At 45.5% G+C, this 25,221-nt stretch overlaps 1 protein-coding gene across 1 annotated transcript; it reads left to right on the top strand.

Annotated features, from left to right (window-relative positions):
- Positions 1-5,091: 5,091 nt before the first annotated feature.
- Positions 5,092-25,221, top strand: ZNF384 (zinc finger protein 384). Its single transcript, XM_006084155.3, is given in 12 exon segments — positions 5,092-5,213; positions 6,341-6,400; positions 13,027-13,097; positions 13,729-13,966; positions 14,202-14,249; positions 14,449-14,782; positions 19,391-19,615; positions 20,318-20,500; positions 22,210-22,288; positions 23,026-23,184; positions 23,862-24,090; positions 24,093-25,221. Coding segments are annotated over 10 exon segments (1,728 nt in total). The 5' UTR covers positions 5,092-5,213; positions 6,341-6,400; positions 13,027-13,031; the 3' UTR covers positions 24,260-25,221.

Raw genomic sequence — 25,221 nt, 5'->3', positions numbered from 1 at the left:
TAACCTGCCCCCCAAAAGCTGTGTAGCATTAGAAGCCCTGTAGTTAACGCATTAGCTTTCCCCACTCTGCTTTCTCTGATAGCGTGTGGAGGTGGAATCAAGGGGTGTGTTTGGGGGAGGGGATCCAAGCTGCCCAGCTGGGATCAGTCACCTCTGAGCCCCCAATTCTAGGTTTGGCTCTTATAACAACCCTGCAAAAGCCCACACACACATCAGCCTCTCAGCTGTTGCTAGGCTCCGTTGCCATGGTAACCACCCAGGTCCCATTTCTCTCCCCACCCCCATCTGTTCCCCCCTTGCTCCCTGGAAATGGGGAGCTCCAGGGAGGAGAGGAGACTGTAATGTGCCAAAAGGCATCTGGGCTGCCCCGGGCTGTGTATGCATACATGTGTTTATATTTGTAGCTCAAATTAGGAATGTACATGGGTTGGTAGGTGTGTGCGTTAAGTGTTGGAGAGCTTGACTGTGTACTCAGGGAAGTAAGACTGAGTCCATGCAGCGCACAAAGGTTAGTGGGGAGGAGGCAGCATATTTCTCAGGACCAGAGCAGTGTGTGCATTCAGGATGTCAGACTCCCTAAGAAAAAGACAGACTGTGACAGAGGGAAGAAGCAGAGTGGGGCCAAGGAGTGATAAACCAACTAAAAGCAGAGGTACAAAGCAAATAAGCTGCTGATGAGGGCTCAGAGGCAGCCCAGTGGGGCCTGAAGAGATCCCAGTGGGTAGCTGGTGGACGGGATGGCTGGATGGGACTGAGGGTCCAGGAAGAGGCGCTGATGGGAGAGGTTGAGGGCAGTGAGAGAGGAATCCTGGAGGATGGGAGAGGAAGCCTCATTAACCTTTCTCTTCTTTCCCCACAGGAATCTAGTCCTTGTCAGGTGCAGGGAGGGGGAAGCACAGGACGGAAGGGGAAGGAGCTCAAGTGCCTGGAGAGCACACTCAGCTCTATCACCTTCAGCAACTGTCTCTTCAGAGGGACAGTGTGACCCTGTGGCTCATCCATATGCAAAAGGCACACATGAAGGCCCCTGATGAAGAGGGAATTAATTATTGCCTGATTAGACTGCTGTTTCTCTAAATTTAAATATATTAAAATACACCAGAAAAACACTGGAAATCCTCACCTGCTCCCTCTCCCTAAATGCTCTCTTCCCTATGGAAAGTCAGGTGGAGAGACAGAGGAGAAAGGAGACATCCTAGTCTTCTGAGTTGTCCTTCAGGAATTACCCCAAACTAAATCACACTGCCATGCTGACCAGGAAGAGTCTTGAGTCCACAGGGAACAGATCCTAACCTTTCTCATGGAGTTGAAAATGAAACGATGGGACCTTGGAGGCCCTCAGAAGGCTGCCAGTAAGTGGTAGAGCAGAGAGTCACTGCATAATGACAGACGAAGAACATAAACAATGACTATACTGCCCTTTTGGTTCTTGGATCGCAGGCACTACTGGGACCAGGGTCTCTCATCACTGTACTTTCTTTGCCTCCTGAGCTGTGCATCAAATGATTCAGCCAGGCTTCTCTTAAGCATTTTTCTGGAATGCTTACCATTGTGGCTCAGACCAAACCAGGAATGGGGAACCCCCCGGGAGGAGGGATCTCCCAGGCAGAGCTCAGGGTGTGGAAGTGATTCAAGATGGTAACAGTGTGCCAGCTGGAAAACCCCAAGCTAAAATTAACAGCCTTCCTCCCTCTACACCCCACATTTCTCTATCTAAAGCTTCTCTCTGAGGAGTTCAAGGAACTTAAAGACTTGCTTCTTAGAGCGAGAGCAGGACTGACAGTTGCAGACACTGAGGCCCAGGGAGTATCAGTTAATGTAAAGAGGAAAAGAACTAGAAGAGAACCAGGACTTATAGTGATGACTACTATTTTGCTCCCACTTTTCTCTCAGCCCCCAAGTTCAACATTTCTCAAATCATCGATCTCTAACTCATTCAGCAACTGGGTCTGGTCACATCTGAGCCCTTAAGACTGTTGCTACCAGGTTAACTGTTGCTAGCCCTAGCTGTTGCTACCAGGTTAACACAGACAGTGCAGACCCCCAAAAGGTGATAAGAATATTAGATACTTTAAAAAAGATATGAACAGCAACAGAGTGCAGAATCTGGGAGGGAAGGTGGGGGTGGGTGGGAGGTAATCAACCAAAGACCTTGTATGCATATATGCATAACCCATGGACACAGATAACAGGGTGGTGAAGGCCCAGGGTGGAGGGATAGGGTGGGCTGGAGGGGTCAATGGGGGGAAAAAGGGAACATATGTAATACTTTCAACAATAAAGATTTATTTTTTAAAAAGATACAAATAGCCCTAACTGGTTTGGCTCAGCGGATAGAGCGTCGGCCTGGGGACTCAAGGGTCCCAGGTTCGATTCCGGCCAAGGGCATATACCTTGGTTGCGGGCACATACCCAGTGGGGAGTGTGCAGGAGGCAGCTGATCGAGGTTTCTCTCTCATCGATGTTTCTAACTCTCTATCCCTCTCCCTTCCTCTCTGTAAAAAATCAATAAAAATATATTTTAAAAAAATAAACACTTAATGTAAATGTTTAAAAATACATGTATTTTTAAACATTTACATTAAGTGTTTATTTATTTATTTTTTAAATATATTTTTATTGATTTTTTACAGAGAGGAAGGGAGAGGGATAGAGAGTTAGAAACATTGATGAGAGAGAAACATCGATCAGCTGCCTCCTGCACACTCCCTACTGGGTATGTGCCCACAACCAAGGTATATGCCCTTGGCCGGAATTGAACCTGGGACCCTTAAGACCGCAGGCCGACGCTCTATTCACTGAGCCAAACCGGTTAGGGCGTAAGTGTTTATTTTTAGGTGTTCTTTTCTAGTTCATTGCTGTGATCTTGGGGGAAAAAATCACTTAAATCGTTCCTATTTTCATTATTTGTAAAATGGGCATTATAGTTATTTTGGGGTTATTTTGCTCTCTGACCAAGGGGCTGTTTCTGTTAATAGGAGGGACTTCAATTCTGTTTCAGCCAAAATAAAGCTGAATCCAGAGCTGAACCAGGGTGCAGACTAGTGGCAGCATTCATTTACTCAAATAACATACAGTAGTCTTTCCTTATCTGCAGGGGATAAGTTCTAAGACCCCCAGGGGATGGTATGGAAATATACATATTATATATATAAAATATGTGTTTTTTCTATACATAGATACTTTTTACTTTTTCTTTTAAAAATTTTTTGTTGATTTCAGAGAGGAAGAGAGAAACATCAATGATGAGAGAAAAACATTGATTGGCTGCCTCCTGCATGCCCCTGACTGGGGATTGAGCCTGCAACCCGGGCATGTGCCCTGACCGGAATCGAACCATGACCTCCTGGTTCATAGGTCAACGCTCAACCACTGAGCCATGCAGGCTGGGCCATATCATATATACCTTTTCACTTACAGGAATCACTTCCTGGCTTTTGAATTGCCATATCTGAGTTGCTAGCACCACCACTCTGGTGCTTTGGGGCTATTATTAAATAAAATAAGGGTTACTTGAACACAAGCACTGCAATACCTCCAGAGTCAACATGACAACCAAGATGTCTACTAAGGAACTAATGAGAGTGAGGAGAATGTACATCTTGGAGAGCCTGGAAAAGGGATGAGTCGTGTCCCATACTCAGCTGGATGGCTGGAGATTTCATCACGCTACTGAGAAAGGCATGTAATTTAAAAGTTATGAATTGTTTATTTCTGGAATTTTCCACTTAATATTTTTGGACCACAGTTGACCAAGTGTAACAGAAACAGCGGAAAGCGAAACTGTGGGTGAGCGGTGTATAACTATTCAGCATTTACTATGTGCTCAGCGAAGCAGCTCCTCTTCCCTGAGAGCTGACAACCTTGCTGAAGAGTCATGTATATGAAAGAGATAAAACAGCAACGAAAGGTACAGACTAAATGCTGTAGGAATTCAGAGAAAGGCACCGTATGGGTTGGAGCAATCAGGGAAGGCTTCCTGAAAGAGTTCACATTAAGTATTCATTTATGCAACAAACATTTACCGACCACTAACTAAATGCCAGGCTCTGAGGATACAGCAGCAAACAATTCAAAGAGCTTGCCCTCACGAGGCCGATATTCTAGTGGGAAGAGATGGAAACAATACAATGTCGGGTAGTGACGAGTGCCCTGTGTAAAAGCGAAGCAGAGTGGGGAGACAGAGACGTGGAGGTGAGCAAAAAGAACCTAGAGACTAAAGCAGAGAGTAAGGGGTGTGGTCAGGGAGGGATCGGATTTTTTGTTGTTAATCCTCACTCGAGGATATTTTCCCATTGGTTTTTAGGGAGAGTGGAAGACAGGGGGAAAGACAGAAACATGATGTGAGAAAAAGTCATGGGTTGGTTGCCTCCTACAAGAGCCCTGACCAGGGCCCGAGCGGGGGAGGAGCCTGCAACCAAGGTAGGTGCCCTTGACCGGATTCGAACCGGGAGCCTTCCGTCCGCAGGCTGACGCTCTAGCCACTGCGCCACCCGGCTGGGGCGGGGTGGGATTTTGATGGCTGGGGAGAGGTTATTAGTTACTCTCTGGGTCTAAGTAGGAACCTCAGAAAACGGACACATCCAGTCCTCACCCGCGTATTCAAAGCATTGAAACATTCTTGAGAGTACCATATAGAAAAACAAAAACGGTCACTTTCTACGTCGCCTCTTCCCCCACCGAGGTAAGGGAGACGGGACCCTAGTCTTTAAGAACCCGCAGGTCCGCCCGTACCTTGATGCATAATTCATGAACCTGTCGCGGTTCCGCCCTCCCACTTCCCTAGAAGCCCCTTCCGGAAGCCGGGGCCCGCCGGGCGTTCGGAAGGGAAGGTTCGGCTTCTGCCCTCAGCCGAACGCTCCTTCACTTCCGTTGTGGCGTCACATCCACGGAGGTTCCACCGGGTCCCGGAGCCGAAGCCACTTCCGCCCCTCCGCGGCGTCACTCCGGGCCTCAGGACTCCTGGCGCGAGCGGCGCCGGATGTGCTCTACCGCTTCCGGAAGTGACTCGACCTTTGCATTTCCCCCCCCTTCCCAATTGCCGCCCCCCCCACATTGCTATTTCCCTCCCTCCCCCCTTTTTCGTTTCCGGCGCTCCCGCCTTCTCTCCGTGGCGGCTCAACTCGGACCGTGTGGGGGGGAGGGAGGGAGGGAGGGAGGGGGCGTGGAGGAATTGGGGTTCTCAGGAGCACTAGCGGCAGCACCACTTCCGGGTGAGTGTTAGGGGGAGGGAGGGCGGTAGAAAGGGGGCCACCCACTGCCTGGAGCCCCCGCCCTGCGGGTGTCTCGCGCGCATTCCGTGTGTGGGAGTGTGTGGGTCTGTCTCGCGCCTAAAGTGCGTGCCCGCGCGCTCCACCGCGCGCGCTCCCCCTCCCCTCGCCCCCTCCGGTCCTCCCACCCCAATCGGCTCCCTCCTCTCCCAGCCGACGCCGCCCCTCCCGCGCTCTGGCGCCGCCGCTGCCGTCGCCGCTGGGTGAGTCTCGCGCCGCTGCAGCCGGCGCGCGCCAAGCTCTCTGCTCCTCCCCCTCCCCTTCTCGCTGGGGGGGGGGGCGTGGAAGGGGGGGCTTCACGGTGTGACTGTACGTGTGTCCGTCCCGGAACCGGAAGTGGTTGTGGAGGAGCGGGCGATGGGGAGGCATGGGGGGGCTTAGGGGGCGGGTGTCTGGCTGGTGGGTGGCAGAGTTCAGCTCCCTGGAGGAGAAGGAGGGACGTCCCAGAGAAGGGTCTTTGATGAAGGGGTGGGCGGCGACCTCAGGAGAAAGCTGCCAGGGGCTGTTTCAAGGGAGCAAAGGTTTTGGGGGGACAGCTGGGGTCTCCAATAGATAGACCACTGTGCAGCCCGAGGGAGGTACTTCTTGGCGCAAGGCCTTTGGTAGGCAGGGGCGAAGTCCTCAGAGAAGTGGAGGGGGGAGACCAGAGGAAGTGGCTGGGCCTGAACTGGCACCGTGCCTGACACAAGGGCTTGTGCACCCCCTAGTCCCCAGTTTCCCCTCCGAGCCAGTCCTTAGGGGTAGGGACCTTTCTCTTCCAACTCTGCTGTTCTCTGGCCCCTGGTTCCCTGTGGCCCTGAGGATCGAAGAAGAATCAGTGTCTTCTTCAGGAGTGGAACCCAAACACTGGTGATAGAGATCATCTTAGTTTCTGGGAGTTAGATTTATTTCCCTTGTATCTACAAAGGGGTGGCACTGCACTCCTGTTATTATATCCTTGCACCTTTGGATGGTTGGCTGGGGGTCCACCTGCTTTTCCGACTGACTGCTGACAGTCAAAGAATTCCTCCACAGTTCTCTGGTGTCTGCACCCTTAACTGGCCCGTGTAACCCAGACAATTTGTTTACAGAAAGTTCAGGAGCCCTGGAAAGGAGAAAGAATAAAACAACAGGAGGAAGAGAGAGAGAGGGTAAGACAATTTTGGGTTAATGGTTTTTCTGGTTTGGGGTGGAGAAGGGGTCATAATAAAATAGGTTTTTTGGGGAGACAGTAGGACAGAATTCTTTAAGTAATAGCAATTGTAATACTGGTGTTTGCTGTGGGAGAAAAATCAGCCTTTTTCTATTATCTCTTGGGGGTACACAGGAAGTTTTTGTGTAAAAAGTCTCCGTCCCCATCACCTTCTCTTCCCACCAATACTCATCAGGAATGAATTATGAAATGTGCACGTGAAATTGTGGAGTAGCACTGCATTGTGTCCAAAGGAGAAACTTATTTCTACTTTGGGGACAAATGGGCCCTTGTTGCTAGTATAGTCCTTGTGGCATAGCTTATGGAATTGCTTTCCGACACTTGGAACCAGCAGAGTTGAGTTTAGAGTGGGGTCATATCCTTAATATTACAGCTTAGTGTTTGGAGTGGATCTGTTGAGTGATTGAATCTATGGCAGTTATTTGAATTTGATATGACAGGGTGACGTTTCCATGAAAAAATTGGTTCATAGGTAGCTTGAAGTGGATAAAACTATGAAGAATTCAAAATACAAGATTTGATGGTGATTGAGTTTTAGGTAGCTTGAAAACGACAATGTATTGATTCAAAAGAGTTTTGAGTTCAGAGCTTATAATCCTAGGGATGTGTCTCCTAAGAATCAATTCCAGGCTGGTTTATGAAATGTGTTCCCCATAGGTTTCTGAGCCAGGTTCATGATTAAATATTAGGTGCATATTCCCTGAACCCCAGCCTTTTCCCCCCTGCCTCACATTGCCTACATCCATTATTTATAGCGGAATGGGCAGGGCAAGGGGAACTACTGAATTGTTCTTCCCACAGGTATCCTGGTCCCATGGGAATGATGGTCCAGCAGTGCCGGGGTAGATGGTGATGGCCCATATTCCTGTTGGTTCCAAATAGATGTGGTGTGATGGTCTTTTCCAATAGAATTGGGATAAGCCTGTTCAGAGTTATTTTGTACTTGGGAGAGTTTACAGGTAGTAGGAAGGCCTCAAATTCTTTTGGGACAGTCCTTGAATGTCCTTAGGACCTGAGAAAAAGACTTTGTCTGCTTACTGAGTTAAAAATGGTTCTCTGTTTCTTCACTTCAGGCCCTTAACTAATATTGCATCCTTTCTGCAGTTGTGCATTTTGGAACAGTTTTGCTCAATAGAATGTTTGAGATCTGTGAGTCAAGTTCTTTCTGTAGTTGAATTTGAATTGATTGTTCTTTGCATCTCTATTTCTTGTGCTTCTAGTTGGTGATTACTGAGCTGGAGGCTATAGAACCGATACTTTGGGGTAGTTCCTTTGTAATTATGTGGTCTTTTTATAATTTTCACTAATTGTTCCTAATAGTTCTCATCACACGGAAATATTTCTCTTTGTTCCTTTCAGGAGTACTTTGAGCATTTTTTTTTTCCTGTTCTGCCTTCATTCCATAATTATATGCCTTGTGAATTTTTTTCAAAGGGGTTTATTCTGTTCCATCCTTAACCCAAATAAAACCTTAGTAGAGTTATAAGTTCAATCATCCACTGATAATCATAAAATTACATTCCAGAAGTCTTGATTCCTAGGTGGTTGGTGTGTTTCATGATTTTTCTAAAGGGTGGTTGTGTTAAGAGAATATTATTTATCTGAGAAAAGAAAATCATGCTGTATTTGAAAAACAGCAAAAAATAGTGTGTACCGGGAAAGAGGTGGTGGTCTTCATCATGTATACAAAAACCACATGCTGTGGGCAGTGACATCTTTATTCCTGGATGGCTGGTAGCACTGTGGAAGGATGGACAGATGGATAGAGCTCTGGTGTAAGAGTTTCAAGTCCTTCTATGTGTTTCATGGATGCTATGTAATACTGTCTTTTTCTTCATCTCCTCAGTGCTTCCAAGATTTCTTTTGAGATTGAAAAAGAAATAAATATGTAGATCCTTGAACCTCTTGAAAGAAAAGTCCTGTCCAACTTAATTATAGTAAACCTCCCCTCTTATTAACAGTGCAGTGGTAAAGTTGAAATTAGAACCCAGATTTCCTTTTTTTAAATATATTTCTTTATTGATTTCAGAGAGGAAGGGAGAAGGAGAGAGAGAGATAGAGGTATCAATGATGAGAGAGAATCATTGATCGGCTGCCTCCTGCACACCCCCCACTGGGGATTGAGCCTGCAACCCAGGCATGTGCCCTTGGCCGGAATCGAACCTGGGACCCCTCAGTCCGTAGGCTGATGCTCTATCCACTGAGCCAAGCCGGCCGGGGCAGAACCCAGATTTTCAATCTGCCAATATACTTCTCCCCACTTATTGTGTTTTTCCTTCTTTCCTGCTCTTTGGGACTATACTAGAAGTTTTCTCAGTCTAGGGCCGTGGTCGGCAAACTACGGCTCATGAGCCACATGCGGCTCTTTGGCTCCTTGAGTGTGGCTCTTCCACAAAATACCACGTGCGGGTGCGCGTACAGTGCGATTGAAACCTCATGGCCCATGCGCTGAAGTCGGTTTTCGGCCTGGGCGAGTCTATTTTGAAGAAGTACTGTTGATATTTGGCTCTGTTGACTAATGAGTTTGCCGACCACTGGTCTAGGGTAAACCAGTGCTGTTTTAGTATAATGGCACAGTCATCAAAACTGGTGCTCTGTAGAGATGAGATTTCCTCATATCATTGGCTTTCTTAAGGTTTCAGACTGTTAATGCATGCCTGCTTGGATGTCAGGATAGTTTGCTAAGAGTTTCACGCCAGAAAGAGTTAAGAGGATAAGTGGTAAAGTAAACAGGTATTTGAGTGATCTTGTCCCAGGGGTACCCTGTTGCACAACTCTGGGGGCACCATTTTTATGTATTTCTGGCATGAGCCTTCTTGATTCTCCATTTGGTCTTATTTCAGGGATACAGAGTTTTAAGTTAGCCTTTTCAGAACAGCATTATAGCATTTATCAGGTGTCATTATACAGGCAAGTATTGCTTCTAGTTGGCCTAGCAGTACTCTCCATGAACCCACATTTTGGCCTGACATTTTTATCAGAAGTCCACAGAGCACATTTATCATTTTGTTCTAGGACCAGCTGTGGTTCTGATCTTCAGCTTTTTTCTCTTAGGAACCAAAGCAGAGTGATAGATTGGGTATCCATGGAAGTGGGGGGGCCCCTCTGGACAGCCTGGCCTTTTTACTCAGACTCCATGATTCTAAAATCAGTTATTGTGGCTAAGTAAGTTTTCACAGGATGTGGACAGAGACTATCATCTTTAATTGCTGTCATCAGAACTTCATTTTTTAAAACATTAATGAGAACTACCTGAAAAATGCATAGCCATTCCTGCCAGTATTCTAAATTTTATTTCGTGAATCAAATCACAGTGTCAGAGTATGTCCTTCAGTTGTATGGTTTTGAACTCCTTTCCTTAACTTGCTCTGTTATTTATTGTTAGCCTCCAGTTTCCTTGTTTGAAAAATGGGATTACAGTACCCTACTTATAGAATTGTTAAATGATGTGAAGTTGTGAAGCGCTTAGAACAGTATCTTGAACACACTAAACACTTAATAGATGTCAGTGGTGATGGTGGTGGTAATATTGTCCACCATATCACTTTGTATGCCCCCTAGTTCCCTCAGAAACTGCTTCACCTGAGTCACTTGTAAGACAATATGAATAGATACAATCTTTTGGGGGAAGGAGAGGCCTTGTCACAGGCATCCTTTCTGAGGACATTCATATTTTCAGGCTCTCAGTTCCTCCTTCCTAAATTTTCACGTCCGTAATGTGTTTACTTCCTTGACTCTTTAGAGGGATATTATATATTAGACCCTTCTTTCTTTTACTCTCCAGCCTAATTCTCTACTACATTTCTTTTTATTTTTTATTTTTTTTTTATATATTTTATTGATTTTTCACAGAGAGGAAGGGAGAGAGATAGAGAGAGTTAGAAACATCGATGAGAAAGAAACATTGATCAGCCGCCTCCTGCACATCCCCCACCGGGGATGTGCCCGCAACCCAGGCACATGCCCTTGACCGGAATCGAACCCGGGACCTCTCAGTCCGCAGGCTGACGCTCTATCCACTGAGCCAAACCGGTTTCGACTCTACTACATTTCTTTTATACATTACCACTCTTGCTGTTTCATTTCTCTCAGCTGGAATATTAGACAAAGTGGGGTTGTGAGTTAAGATTTGAACCCCTTGCAATGTTTTCAAAATCTGAATGTCTGGAGTCCACTGTCATTCAGTTGATTAAATATGGAGTTTCTTCCTGGGGGATGAGTCCTGTGTTAGAGACTCTGGGGAGGTCCAAGATGTGATCCCTGCCTCCTGGGAAGGTTGGCAAGACTGGATCCCCCTAAACCAGTGATGGCGAACCTCTTGAGCTCGGTGTGTCAGCATTTTGAAAAACCCTAACTTAACTCTGGTGCCGTGTCACATATAGAAATTTTTTGATATTTGCAACCATAGTAAAACAAAGATGTATAATTTTGATATTTATTTTATATATTTAAATGCCATTTAACAAAGAAAAATCAACCAAAAAATGAGTTCGCGTGTCACCTCTGACACGCGTGTCATAGGTTTGCCATCACTGCCCTAAACTGTAATTTGATTGTTTCTTGATTTATCTTGCCTGAGGAGGACCTGAGGCCCCTAATACCGGGAGGAAAGGCTCAGCACTTGTTTCGGAGACTGTCTGACTTTATTGTATTTTATAACTCAGGGAGCAGGATTTACCTGCAATCAGTCCTCAGTCATTTAATATTGAGCTTTATTTGTGTGAAGCTGTCGTCACAGATTTGGTGCATTGCCTCTCTCCCTTGCTACTATTTAGGAAAAAGTAGGCTGAAATTCAATTCTTCTTCCCTTTATAGGACTTATGAAAATTGAGGGTGCTGTTTAGTAGAGCAAAAAATGTGATGAGACTTCTGGAGAAAGATAAGGAACAGGGTTACTTTTAGAGAGAGATCCTTTATATCTCACTTCTTTTGTTGAAGATCTTCCCTAGTTTCCTTAGTCACTACTTGAAACCAAGTTTCTGTGCGCAGTCTACCCTCCAGGTTTTAGTATCTTTGGTATCTGCTGCCAGCATTTCCTCTGCAGGACCTGTAGTTGTAGGTCACAGGTCCTTTCCCACCTGAAGCTTGGCTGCTCTTGGCTCAGAGTGATCATGTTTATTTCCTGCTGTTACTTGTTTCCACATTCTACCAGTCTCACTCTCCCTCTTTACCTGCTTTCTCCTGGGCTGGATCTTTCCTGGTCCAGAATTTTGGGAAGCTACTCTTGACCAACATACTGTCATTAAGCCTTTCTAGAAGTGGTCAGAATGTAAAAATGAGTGAGTGGTGCGATGCCTCGGTTCTGTACTCATCGGTGACTTGCAATGTGATTCTGAGGGATTTATTTTCTTGATTATTCTTCACTCCCAGAGTTTTAAGCTTAATTATCATCTCTTTACAGAGAAGAACTCAAGTTCTGAAGTTCAAACTCTTAGAAACCTAGAGTTTGAGAACTACAGAGCAGGAGCTTTGTATATGTGTTCTGGCCAACTGTTGTCCCTATTCTGAATCCGTTTAAGTGGAAATTGGGATGCTGCTGCTACTGCTGGTGCTAGAACCCTTTTTAAACTGGTAACTCCTAGGGTTCTCACTGCTCAGCCCCACATGTGTGGTGTCCAGTGTAGCACCATGGATGTTCTTAGACCTTGGGATCAGTGCAGTGTGGTGCCCAGGTATCATATGGTACACAAAAAATACCTTAATTTTGATTCCTGCCAATTTCATTCTTTAATTCCCTTGGGCATTTTGTGTTCTGGCCTAGAACCTTTTCAAGCTGCATGGAACTATAGATGTGTCGCTTGAAACTCTGAAATTTTTTATTTCAAGGAAGGAGAATTTAAGGAATAAAGGAAAAGAGGAACAGTGATAGGTATCCTGCTGTTTGAAGCTAGTCAGTAGTTTACTTTGTGGGACTTTGGGCACATCCCTTCCCCTCTCATGACTTCAGTTTCTTTCTTTCTTTCTTTCTTTCTTTCTTTCTTTCTTTCTTCCTTCCTTCCTTCCTTCCTTCCTTCCTTCCTTCCTTCCTTCCTTCCTTCCTTCCTTCCTTCCTTCCTTCCTTCCTTCCTTCCTTCCTTTCTTTCTTTCTTTCTTTCTTTCTTTCTTTCTTTCTTTCTTTTCTCTTCTTTTCTCTTCTCTTCTTTTCTCTTCTTTTCTCTTCTTTTCTCTTCTTCTCTTCTCTTCTTTCTCTCTCTCTCTCTCTCTCTCTTCTTTCTCTCTCTCTCTCTCTCTCTCTCTCTCTCTCTCTCTCTCTCTCTCTCTTTCATTCATTCAAGGAAAGTAATACCAATTCTATTTCTTGGGATATGGGAAACATTCTGTGGGTAACTGAATATGTATAAGTTCTTTCACCAGCATCTTATCTAGGATAGCCTCTGTTGGATAGGAATATAGTGCTGAGTGGTTCTGACTAATGGGACTAATATAATATGCTAGATCCTAAGGTCTTGACCACTAATTCCCAGCCATGTTGTCAGAGGAGAAATCAAGAACTCCTCATCTCCACTTCTCCATTGCTAAGCTTCAGATTTATTCCTGAGTGTGATGTGGTCTCTCTTTCTTCAGGTAGAATGGAAGAATCTCACTTCAATTCTAACCCATACTTCTGGCCTTCTATCCCCACGGTCTCAGGACAGGTAGGTGGAGTTCGCTTTTTTGCCCCTCCCCCATGGTGTCCTTTTTTCAACTCAACTCTGAATAGTAAGTTCTACTTGCTCCTCAGAGACTGAAGCAGGTGGAGACTGAAGCAAGACAAACCACCTGCTTTTTCATCAGGTCCCCATCACTGAGAATTGTATAGTGTTCCTGTTTGGCTTCTCTCTGGAAACACAAAGATATTAACTATCATTCCTTGATATCCAAGGAGGTCAGACAATGCTAAGTGCTTGGGGAGCAGACATAATCAGACTCTTCCTTAAGAGGCCACTTCCCTCCCCTCCCCTCCTATTTATTTATTTATTTATTTATTTATTTATTTATAATAGTTGACATATATTAGTTTCAGGTGTACATCATTGTGATTAGACATGTATATAATTTACAAAGTGACCCCCTACTCCCCATAAGTTTAGTACTCATCTGGCACCATTCATAAATTATTTTATCCTATTATTGACTATATTCCCTATGCTGTACTTTATATTCCTGTAGCTATTTTTATTACTGGCAGTTTGTACTTCCTAGTGCTCTTCACCTTTTTTTTGCTCATTTCCCTACCCCTTCCCATCTAGTGACCAGTTTGTGTTCTTCCCCTTCCATTTCTTTCAGATTGAGAACACGATGTTCATCAACAAGATGAAGGATCAACTGTTGCCAGAGAAGGGCTGTGGGCTGGCTCCACCCCACTACCCCACCTTGTTGACAGTGCCTGCCTCAGTGTCCCTGCCCTCAGGCATCAGTATGGACACAGAGTCCAAGTCAGACCAGCTGACCCCACATAGCCAGGCATCCGTTACCCAGAATATCACGGTGGTCCCTGTGCCGTCTACAGGATTAATGACTGCTGGTGAGCAACTCTGCTCTTCTCCAATCTGAGGTGTTGATCTTCCATGATCAGTACCCCAGGCTGGAGGGCTCCAACAACATGGGGAGTGGGAAATGTGTTTGATTACTCAATCAAATTTTTATTAAGAGCCTACTGTGTGCCTAGCAATGCTCTAGGCATTGTGGGGGATACAAAGAAGTAGAAGATGCGGTCCCTGCCTTTGAGGAGGTGACATTCTTTCCTTCTCTGAATCAAGGAGTCTCCTGTTCTCAGAGGTGGAGAAGAGAAGGGAGTCAATCAAGGGGTAAATCTCACTGTTACTGGGGTTGGGGTGGGGACAGGGGTTAGGAGACCATTATTTTTCTACAGGGTTTGGGGTTTCCTATATACTCTGGGCTGGGGAGGTGGTAAGGGTTTAGTTAGACAATGATCTGGGGAAATGAAATAGGATTAGGATCAGAATTGGACAACATGACACCATCTCCTTTTTCTCCCAATCCTAGGTCCTGGTTTGGTAATCACGTCCCCCTCAGGCTCCCTTGTGACCACAGCCTCATCAGCTCAGACCTTCCCCATTTCGGCTCCCATGATTGTCTCAGCTCTTCCCCCTGGCTCACAAGCCCTGCAGGTGGTCCCTGACCTCTCCAAGAAGGTATCATCAACCCTAACAGAGGAAGGAGGCGGAGGTGGTGGTGGAGGTGGCAGTGTGGCTCCAAAGCCCCACCGGGGCCGAAAGAAGAAGCGGATGTTGGAATCAGGGTTGCCCGAGATGAACGACCCTTATGTCCTCTCCCCTGAGGATGATGATGACCATCAGAAAGACGGCAAGACCTATAGGTATGAGTCATCCTGGGGCAGGATGGGGTGTGAGGATCCCTGTCTCAGCTTCCCTACCCTATCTGTGTCTTGCCCCTAATCAGGCTGTATGCTCTGCCAGCTTTCCACCTCAGATCCACATGCATGTCAGGCATTTTGCCACGGGGCAGGAAGGTAGAGCTTCTAGCACTTCTCTGGTGCCTTTTCCCCCAGGATGGAGACCCTTTGGGGTCATCAGCATTGAGTTATTTTTGAGTGCCATAATGGAGGTTTTTCTTGTATTGAGGCTTTAGACTGGGTTTGAGATTCTATCTCCAGCTCCTTTTTGCTTTCTCCATTTTCCATTCCCATTTTTCCAAGAAACCTTTCTGGTAAGCCCCTTACCAGTATGCCATCCACTGGTTCTTGAGTCATATTTGGGCATTGAGCCAGCCTGACCCTGCATGGTTGGGATAATGGGAGGGTCTATATAAAATGGTGGGAGGAATAAGATGCCTCCCTTCCCCTACTTATGCTTATAAAATGACTGCTTACTCTCTGATTCATGGAAGTCATTTTGATTCTTTACTGCCTTTAAGTTGTCCATGGCCAAAAAAGCATTATATTTGCATGTGATACCGTACAAAAATAATTACATAAGTAAACTTCCCTGCCCTTTGAACATTGGAAATCTTTTAATTCCCTTCAGACCTATCAAGGGCCCTAGTGGGTTTGGGGAGTTTGGTCCCAGTGTATAGAGTAGGATAACCACTGCCACAGCTTTGACGCAGACAGGGGCAGAGATGCATGGCTGGGAGACTGGGTCTGTCCTTAGTGTACCGAGATGGGCAATGTTGTTCCCATTTTAGGAGCGAAGGGAACTGCGGCACAGGAAATGGACAGAGCCTTGGGCTAATGGATTCAGTTCCCGGCTCCACCACGAACTTGCTGTGTGACCCTGGGCAAGTCCTTTTCCCCTCTCTGGGCCTCAGTTTCCTCATCTATAAAATGGGGAGAATTCTGTTTTTGCCTCCCATTTGTTGGGAGTATATATCAGATAAGATTTGAAATGTTGGGAACTTCAAAAGAGATAAAAGTAGTTAGCATTTATTATTGTGTTGTACACTTTTGTAGAGAGCAGCTACGACTACAGAGAATTTAAATCCCTCTTTGTAAGTGAAAATGAGGGGAGTGTTGCTATGCAGAAAGTGTAGAGCACTACAGAAATCAGTTTATAATCTGAAAGTTCATTGCAGCTTTATTATTACAGGTATATCCCACTTTATACAATAAAAGTGTTCCTGGAAAATGTTTACATCATATCATATTATAAAGGTACCTGATAAGTTTGATTAATTTAAAGGCATTATTTTATATATCATTTCATAAAATGAAAATCCCTCTTAAATACATTTTGTAGAAATCTGGATTTTTATGTATTTGCTTAAAGTGAGGTCATTGTGACATGGACGTTCACCTATACAAAATTTGCTGTGTTAGAAGTAGTGGGGGGAGGGCGTGTTCTCTGGCACCCTATGGAACCCTACACATGGATCAGGGTCCTCTGATTCTGCTAAGGTTTTCTTGTTTGTTAGTTTTTTGGACCCACATTAAAGCTATCTCTGGACTTCCCAAATTGTTTATATGGAAAGAAATGTGAATACACAATTGGAAGGAAGCCCTGGTGGGATTTTCTACACCCTCCATGTTTTTGGAATTCTTGCTGGCCCTATGCCTAGGTGACGAAAGAGAACTCTGAAATTTAAGGGTGACTAATTATATTCTAGGTGGACAGGATTTCTTCAGAAACTCAGAACTCTGAAGTTCCAATGGTGGAATCTTTGTAATCACAAAGAATCCCTCTTTCAATGCATATATGGGTCAATCACATCCATTCCCGTGGCAAGTGGCATTTGACTGTATTGGGGGAATTGGGTTCTGTTGCTCTGGACAAGTAAACTTATTTCTGACTAAAGAGTTCCTATCTGTAAAATGGAAGGTCAATCATGGCCCTCATCTGTCTTGTGGAACTGTTTTAAGGGAAAATCAGAGTATATGAAACTGTTTTTGAGCATATTAGGGGAAAAAATGGAATGATAATTCAGAATAGTTATTGTAAGCAAGGCCATTGCATTTCATGCCTCCAAAGGGGCACCTTTCTCTTGTTGAATATGAATGGTGCCCACTGCCACAACTCTCCTAAATCAGATTTCTTTTCGACTACCTGACACTTTGCATTAAAGGACTTGTACTCTTACTTGGCTTCATAAGATTTCAGAGTTGGAAATACTTTAATGGTCACCTAAGCTGTCTCGTCCCTAAGATTTAGTTCTCTAAACATTCCTGGAAGGTGACTGTCCAACCTTTCCTTAAATACCTCTAGTGTGAGGAATCTTTAAATTAGGCTGAAATCATAGCTTTATAGTAAATAACTGTCCTTTGGCACATTACTTAACCTTTCTGAACCTTTGTGTTCTTTTCTATAAAACAGAGATAATACTTGCTAGCTTGTTGTGAGGGGTGGAAACAAAGTTCCCTGGCAATATCAGGCACAACAACAAATGGCAAACTATTATTATCATCATCATTATTATACCTAGTACCTTTTGAGACTGCTGGTTATGTTGCCAGTCCATTATCCATTAATTTAAGTTTTGTGGATTCTTGTCTAGTTGAAAACTTTGATGAAGGTTATTTCTTCTTTTATAATTAGTTTCATATTAAGGAAGTAAACAGCATTCATAAATACTAGCTAAATGAGTTAAAATGAATGTGTTGTTCCATTTATAAGAAGTTTTAGCAACCAAGGGAAATTATTTTATAACTTTAGTACAGTTCCCCTCCCAAGTGGCAATGTGACCAGTTTCTAACCTCAGTCTTAGTGAAACTATAGTAGCATGAATGCAACCATCACACTGGTGCTGTTAACATTAATGCAGTTTTATTATTTTAAAAGATATTTTTATTGATTTTTAACGAGGAAGGGAGGAGGAGAGAAACATTGATGATATAAGAGTGAAACATCAATCGGCTACCTTCTGCACGCCCCCTGCTGGGGATGGAGCCCGAACCCGGGCTTGTGCCCTGACTGGGAATCCAACCGGCAACCTTTTGGTGCACTGGATGACACCCAACTAACCGATCCATACCAGACAGCGCAATGCAGTTTTATTTTTAGAGAACACTGGCTTACTTTTGACTGTCCTGTTTGCTGGCTCTTGTAGGGGCAGATATTTAATTTATCTCTCTATTTACAGATCAGAAAAGTAAGGTCTGTATTGATGAGCAATCCCATAACTGAACCCTGAGTAGAGAGCCTAGGTGTCCAGATTTCCTGTTGGCTGTCTTCCATTGGCTGTGTCCATTAGACTGTGCTTCCTATAAGCAGAACCTCCCCATCTCTACAATGGTTGGGCATCCCAGACAATACCCTGCTAACAGTGATGTCTTTTTCTCTGAGGAGCTCAGAGTTCTTTGTAGCCTTGATCTCACTTATTCTCCAGAGATTCTCCTAGAATCAGGAAAAAGTAGAAATCATCCCTCACACCATCCTAAGCCCTTCTTACCGTGATAAATTGGGAGGACCCAAGGAAGAGGGATTTGTCCCAGTTACCTGGCTTCTAGGCTGTTGCCCTTTCTACCAGTCCACATTGTATACTGGTGACTTGTTTAGGAATGTTAGGGTTCTAGCTCACATATAAATAGCTTTTACCCAATAAAGTTTGAATAGTTGTGGTTTCTTACTTGGTATTGTTGGACAGTGTCAGAGCAGGAAGATTACCAGCTCAGGGGATGAATAAAAGTGTATTCAGATTCTATTAATGTCAACCCAAAGTGCTAATGTTGGCTTCATGTGTGAGGAAAGAGGAAAGGTTTAGCATGGAAGCTTGGTGTTTTGCAAATCTTTTTCTCCTATATATTTGAGGGACACAACCCACTCCTAACAGATACCATGGCTCATTGCAAAAGTGGTTTTCACTTGATTTTCTAGGGGGTGGGGGTGATTGGCTGGTAGAACATCAGATACAGGATGGAGGCCAGATAAACATGGGCTGGAAAGGCCCCTCCAAGTACTGAAATTCTGATACTTCCCCCAGCCCCATCCCTCTAAAAGTCCTGGCAAAAAGGAAATAGGAGAAAATCTGAGAGAAGGCAATTATCTGAAGAAGATGGGAAAGGAGACCTGGGTCATCTAGTCAGTTTGTCCTCATCATTTCAGAAGCTTGAGGAATACCTGATGGATGTACTTTTTACATGGGAAATTAAAGGAAAGAGTTCTTTTAAAATTTTGAAATTAAAATTATAGGCAGAAGGAAAACAGAAGTTAGCTGATGATCCTAGCCCAGTGAAATTTACATCAGCCAAAGCCCATAATAAGATTTTCCTGTCTTCCTTGGTTGAATTCTTGTTTTTGTACACACTTGGGAATCCAATTATTCAGCAAATATGTATTGAGTATATTGTACTGGGCTGTGTTAGAAGCTTCAACTATAAAAATAAATAAAACAGAGCTCCTCCTCTCATGGACCTTACAAGGTAGTTGGAATAAGAGAGAGATCAGAAAGGTTGGCTTCTTTGGAAGTGGAGGGGAGGGTTCAGCAATGCCCTCTTGGTGGGAAAGGTTCTAACGGCTGCCCTCACTTGGCCCAGGTGCCGGATGTGCTCACTGACATTCTACTCAAAGTCGGAGATGCAGATCCACTCCAAGTCACACACCGAGACCAAGCCCCACAAGTGCCCACATTGTTCCAAGACCTTCGCCAACAGCTCCTACCTGGCCCAGCACATCCGTATCCACTCAGGGGCTAAGCCCTACAGTTGTAACTTCTGTGAGAAATCCTTCCGCCAGCTATCTCACCTCCAGCAGCACACCCGGTAAGGCTGCTCTTGATTTTACCCCACTACCTGGCCTTGAACCGCCCCACCCTGAGACGATGTTGCCTGCGCCTATTGTTCTCTCCATAGGTTTCCTTTTTTCCTTTTTAATTTTGCCCTTTGGGAGCCTCAATTCTCTCCCATTACTGTTTGTGAAAATTAAACTGTGTCTTAGGAGTTTGGCGTGGGGGGCCTGGAAAATTGTGGTCTTCAATCCCAAAGTCTGGATCAATTTTTGTGGTTTCTCTCTGTGTCTGTGTTTGGAAATCTTCTGCAGAGCAGGCCCTGCATTTACTATATGCTTCAGTTCAGAGCCAAGGTGTGCATTCAACTTCAGGTCCATGGGGAACAGGCGGTATTGGTCTTTGTTCAAATTACAGTTTGGAAGCAGGGTATCTGTGGTGAGTGTGTAACCTTAGAACCAAACGGAGGGTTGACGAAACTGAAATCTTTAAGGTTAACAGGAGCCAGGGGTTGCAGCTCTTCATCATCTCACTGCCATTCTAGCTACCGACGTAAGATCAGCAACAACCTAGATCTTGGTGTCCTCGTCATTAGCCTCTACAGGCCGGAGTGTGTTTGGGAGGAGGGAGGAGGGGGTGTTCTCATCCCTCAAGCAACATCATTTCACCCAGCAGAGAGCTGAGCCCGTGGTGTCGAACTGCTTCCTCCTCCCCCCTTCCTTCCTCTCCTCTCCGGCAGGATCCACTCTAAGATGCACACGGAGACCATCAAGCCCCACAAGTGCCCGCACTGCTCCAAGAGCTTCGCCAACACCTCCTACCTGGCTCAGCACCTCCGTATCCACTCGGGGGCCAAGCCCTACAACTGTTCCTACTGCCAGAAGGCCTTCCGCCAGCTCTCCCACCTCCAGCAGCACACACGGTAAGGGAGAGTGGCGGGCTACTGCCCCCGCCCTGCTGGCATGCCCTCCCCACCCCCGCCCCGGACACACACAACAACCCGCATGCGGGGGGCGGGGGAGAAACCTGGCTGGAGGAGAGACCTGGCTGGAGGAGAACATGACTGGCATCTGGGAAAAAGAACAAGCAGCAACATGGAGAAACAAGTGGATGCTCAGAGAGAGCCTTTCTGAGGCAAAAGCTACATTGGGGAGATGCAGTGACTGATATTCCCGGATGCATGGGAGGAAGAGATTGATCTGGAGCAGAGACAACTTTATTTTCCTCATTTCCTTCCTTGAAAATACCCATGCACACATCTTGCAAGGTTTTCTCCTTGATGCCAAAGCTGGGGAATTTGAAGATGTTACCTCTAGTCCTTAGAGCACTGCTTATGAATGGGAGATACAGACTTTAGCTGGGTACCAGCCTGGTGACAAAGCAACAAGCAAGCTCCAAGGGATGCCCGGAGTAGAGAACAAAACCAAACATGTCTTAAATCTTAAAGAGCCAGCAAACAATGAAAAAGCTCATACTTCATAAGGATGCCTACTGTTTGTCCCATGAATCTGGAGTGACTAGGAGGAAGTGACCCTGCCAACTAGAATTGGTGTTCTTTAATGTATCTCACGTCGAAGTGGAATCGAGACTCTTAATAGACACCTGGCTGCTTCTGGATGTGGTGATCTTAGAGTGGTCAGACATCGTGCTTTGTGAAGAGGAGTCGGGCTTTCCTCACAAGGAGACATATCCTGTGATATTTTGAAGAGTTTCTACCAGAGGTCCAGAAAACCACCTGGTCACAAAGATGGTTCTGCAGTCCCTAATGAGGAGCAGATGTTCATGCACCTTCAAGTCCTTGGCTCATTTCAGTGGAGGACCCTGTAGAGATTGGGAAAGAGGTCAAATTGATACTAAACTAGACATTTCTTGCCATTAGGGGGCTGTACTGGGAAAAGCCTGAAGGAGTTTGTACAAGTATTCATATCACTTATACTTTCCACAATTATCATAACTCTGTATTTTTCTTTGACACTAGATCTTTCTCTGGGAGTGGTGCTTGAGGTTGAAGAGATAGTTTCTAGTTGGGTAGTGGGGGCCAAGGAAAAAGTGTTACGTGTTTCTTTTTCCCCTACCATTGTGTTGACCTTATGTTTCTAAGCATTCATCAGAGAGTTACTGTAGGAGCTTTCTTGTATACCAGATTGTGAGCTGCCTGTCCCTAGGCTGCCGTGTCACCCGTCCCTCCTCCCCCCGCAGAGAGGAGCCTATCTTTTTTTTTTTTTTTTTTTATTGATTTTTTACAGAGAGGAAGGGAGAGGGATAGAGAGTTAGAAACATCGATGAGAGAGAAACATCGATCAGCTGCCTCCTGCACACTCCCCACTGGGGATGTGCCCGCAACCAAGGTACATGCCCTTGACTGGAATCGAACCTGGGACCCTTGAGTCCGCAGGCCGATGCTCTATCCACTGAGGTGGAGCCCATCTTGAGCTGAGTGATGCAGGCAGTGAGCAGAAATCAGGCACTACAGCGTGTCAGAGAGCAGCTGAGGCATCCTGGAGATCCATCTCATACTACTCCCACTCCTGTGGGAGGGCAGGCGTGGCCTTGAGGAGGCTTGTTAAGGAGCCAGTCCCCAAGTGGCCTTGCTGACATCCTTCCCCTTTCTTGTTTTCTCATCCCATGCAGAATCCACACCGGGGATAGACCATACAAATGTGTCCACCCAGGCTGTGAGAAAGCCTTCACACAGCTCTCCAATCTGCAGGTAAACTTTCCTCCTTCCACATGAGGCCTTGACTTTAATACGTGGGGTGGAAGTGCCATTTGACTAATATAGCAGTTCTCAAATGTTTTCAGGGCCCCTTCACACTTGTAGTAATTATTGGGGAATCCAAAGAGCTTTTGTTGATGTGGGTAATATCTGTCTACGTAGATATTGTGAAACTGAAAAACTGGAGAAGATATTTAGTAATTCATTTAAAAAATAGCAAACCCATTGCAAAACACAAATAACATTTCCAAACACACACCCCCCAAAAAAATTTAGTGAGAAGAATGATATTGTTTTACATTTTTTTCACATTTCTTTAATGTATGGCTTACCAGAAGATGGCTAGATTCTCGTGTCTGCTGTATTCAATCTATTGCAATATTATGCATCATTTAATCTCATACAGTCATGAGAGAATGAAAAGGCCAAAATTATTATTACTATTTTGAAAATAGTTTTGACCTTATAGATAGACCCCCTAAAAAGGTCTTGGTATTCCCTAACAAACCCCATACCTCACTTTGAGAACCACTGGACTAGTGGGACCAGGCATAGTCATCATTCTAACTTTCAGGATCCTGGTCTGTGCTGCCTGAGGTATGCTGCTTCCCTTAGCCTGTGGCTCCTGAAGTTTCATTTGAAGCAATTCCTACTGCCTTCAGAAGGAAAGAGAACCTGGGAGACAAGAGGGAAAAGTCCAATACACTCATCATTTCTACCAATTTTCTCAGTCCCACAGACGGCAGCACAACAAAGATAAACCCTTCAAGTGCCACAACTGTCATCGGGCGTACACAGACGCAGCCTCACTAGAGGTGCACCTATCTACGCATACAGTGAAGCATGCCAAGGTGTACACCTGTACTATCTGTAGTCGGGCATATACGTCGGTGAGTGCTCAGTGTCTTCTCTTTCCTTTCTCATAGGCCTGTAGACTATAATCCACTTCACCTCATCTTTCTGGATAAAAACCCATTGCAGTGAATCTGCAGCTTCCCTAGCTCCAACTCACAGAATCAGACAGAACAAAAATTAAACAGACCCATAGCTGAAGAATTTAGGGGACGCCTGATTTCTTAAGCCTATAGAGATCATTAAGCAATGATTCTTCATTTTACTTGAACATAAGGCAAAGTAAAGCAACTTGAGAATTTGGGAAGAGAAAGATTTCAGTTAGATGTTTCCATTAGACTCCAGAAAAGGGTTTTAAAGTTATTCCATTCAAAGATCTTTGAGAAAAATGACAGCCTTTTCCTGTGCCAATTGAATGTCCATGGTGACTCTAAAGCAGCAGTCGCCAACCTTTCGGACCTCATGGACCACCAGTGGTCCGGGGACCACCAGTTGGCAACCGCTGGTCTAGAGGACACCCCCCCCCCCCGCCGCCTTTTTAGCCAGTAGTGAGCCCTGAAAGTGGCTCGTGGGGTGAACTTGCCCATGGCTTCAGAATATATCTGAGTGTAAGTCCTGCTCTATTTAAAGTTAAGTAAGAGCCCAGGATGCTAGTTATAAGTAACCTCTTTCCTTCTTTTTCCCCCCCTCAACTCTTTTTTACCATCTCTCCCAGGAAACGTACCTTATGAAACATATGCGCAAACACAACCCTCCTGATCTCCAGCAACAAGTGCAGGCAGCGGCAGCAGCGGCAGCAGTGGCCCAGGCCCAGGCCCAGGCCCAGGCTCAAGCCCAAGCCCAAGCCCAAGCCCAGGCTCAAGCCCAAGCCCAAGCCCAAGCCCAGGCTTCCCAGGCATCGCAACAGCAGCAGCAGCAGCAGCAACCACAGCCACCACACTTCCAGTCCCCGGGGCAGCCCCCCAGGGTGGGGGTGGTGGGGACAGCAACCCCAACCCTCCACCCCAGTGTTCTTTTGACCTGACCCCCTATAAGACGGCGGAGCATCATAAGGACATCTGCCTCACTGTCACCACCAGCACCATCCAGGTGGAGCACCTGGCCAGCTCATAGAGACCTATGCTGCCACCCCACTGGGAAAAGGGAGAAGAAGTTCTGGTCTCTTCTTTCTCTAACTCCTCTTGGTGGGAAACGTCTTCTTCCTTGACAGGCCTTGGCTCCATCTCCTTGGGCCTCAGGCACAGCCTTCCTTCACATGATACCATCCTTATTTTCAACTCTTCAAAAGGATTATCAGCCCTCCTGATTGGCAAAGGAATACTGAGCTGGTAGTGTAATCCAGCAGCCTCCCTCCTAAGCATAGCTTTTAAAAATTGGGAGTTGGTGCTCAAGGGGGGGATTTGCTATGACCTCATAGAAACGTTTCCATTGTGGGCACTTACTCTCTCCTTACCCTCATAATCTTCAAAGTTTAGGCTGATAGAAGACTAGAGGCTGGCCCTCCCAGATACCAGAGAGAAGAAAGCCCTAAATGTAACCAGCCTCCTGTTCCAATCTTGCCTGTGTAAGAACAGAGGTTTCTCATGTGCCCTGACCCTGGGAGCCATTTCCCCTCATGGTCTCACTTCAGTTCCTACCTGATGCTGGAGGAAGGAGATCTGGGTGGGGGTCAGACTCCCTTTACTTGTAAAGGGCATGAGCCTAGATGTGGTCCCCACGGGGCCAGTGATCCCCAGATGGTCGAGGGTGGCTTAGAAACGTGGGATATGGTCTTCCTTGGAGCCTCTCCCCTTCTCTGCCAACCAAGGCCCTATACTCAGCCTCCCCATCCCCAAACTTAAGGAGCTGTGGGAGCTTTATGAAATCCCAAACAAAGGAGTGTTGCACAGAAGGGAAAGTTCAGGGCAAACACAAGGACTGGACTTAGCTTCCTAGGTGCCACGGTCAGTTGCTGGACACGGATTTATATATAAATATATATATATATATATAAGTATATATATACCCACTCATCACGGCCATTTTTGTTGTAACCATTTCTGTGTTTATAAATGCATTATCGCTGAGAATTTTCA

The sequence above is a fragment of the Myotis lucifugus genome, unplaced genomic scaffold, assembly GCF_000147115.1.
Source record: "Myotis lucifugus unplaced genomic scaffold, Myoluc2.0 scaffold_10, whole genome shotgun sequence".
Classification (NCBI taxonomy): domain Eukaryota; kingdom Metazoa; phylum Chordata; class Mammalia; order Chiroptera; family Vespertilionidae; genus Myotis; species Myotis lucifugus.
The sequence above is the reverse complement of the archived record's forward strand: the minus strand, read 5'-3'. Positions and strand labels throughout refer to the sequence as shown.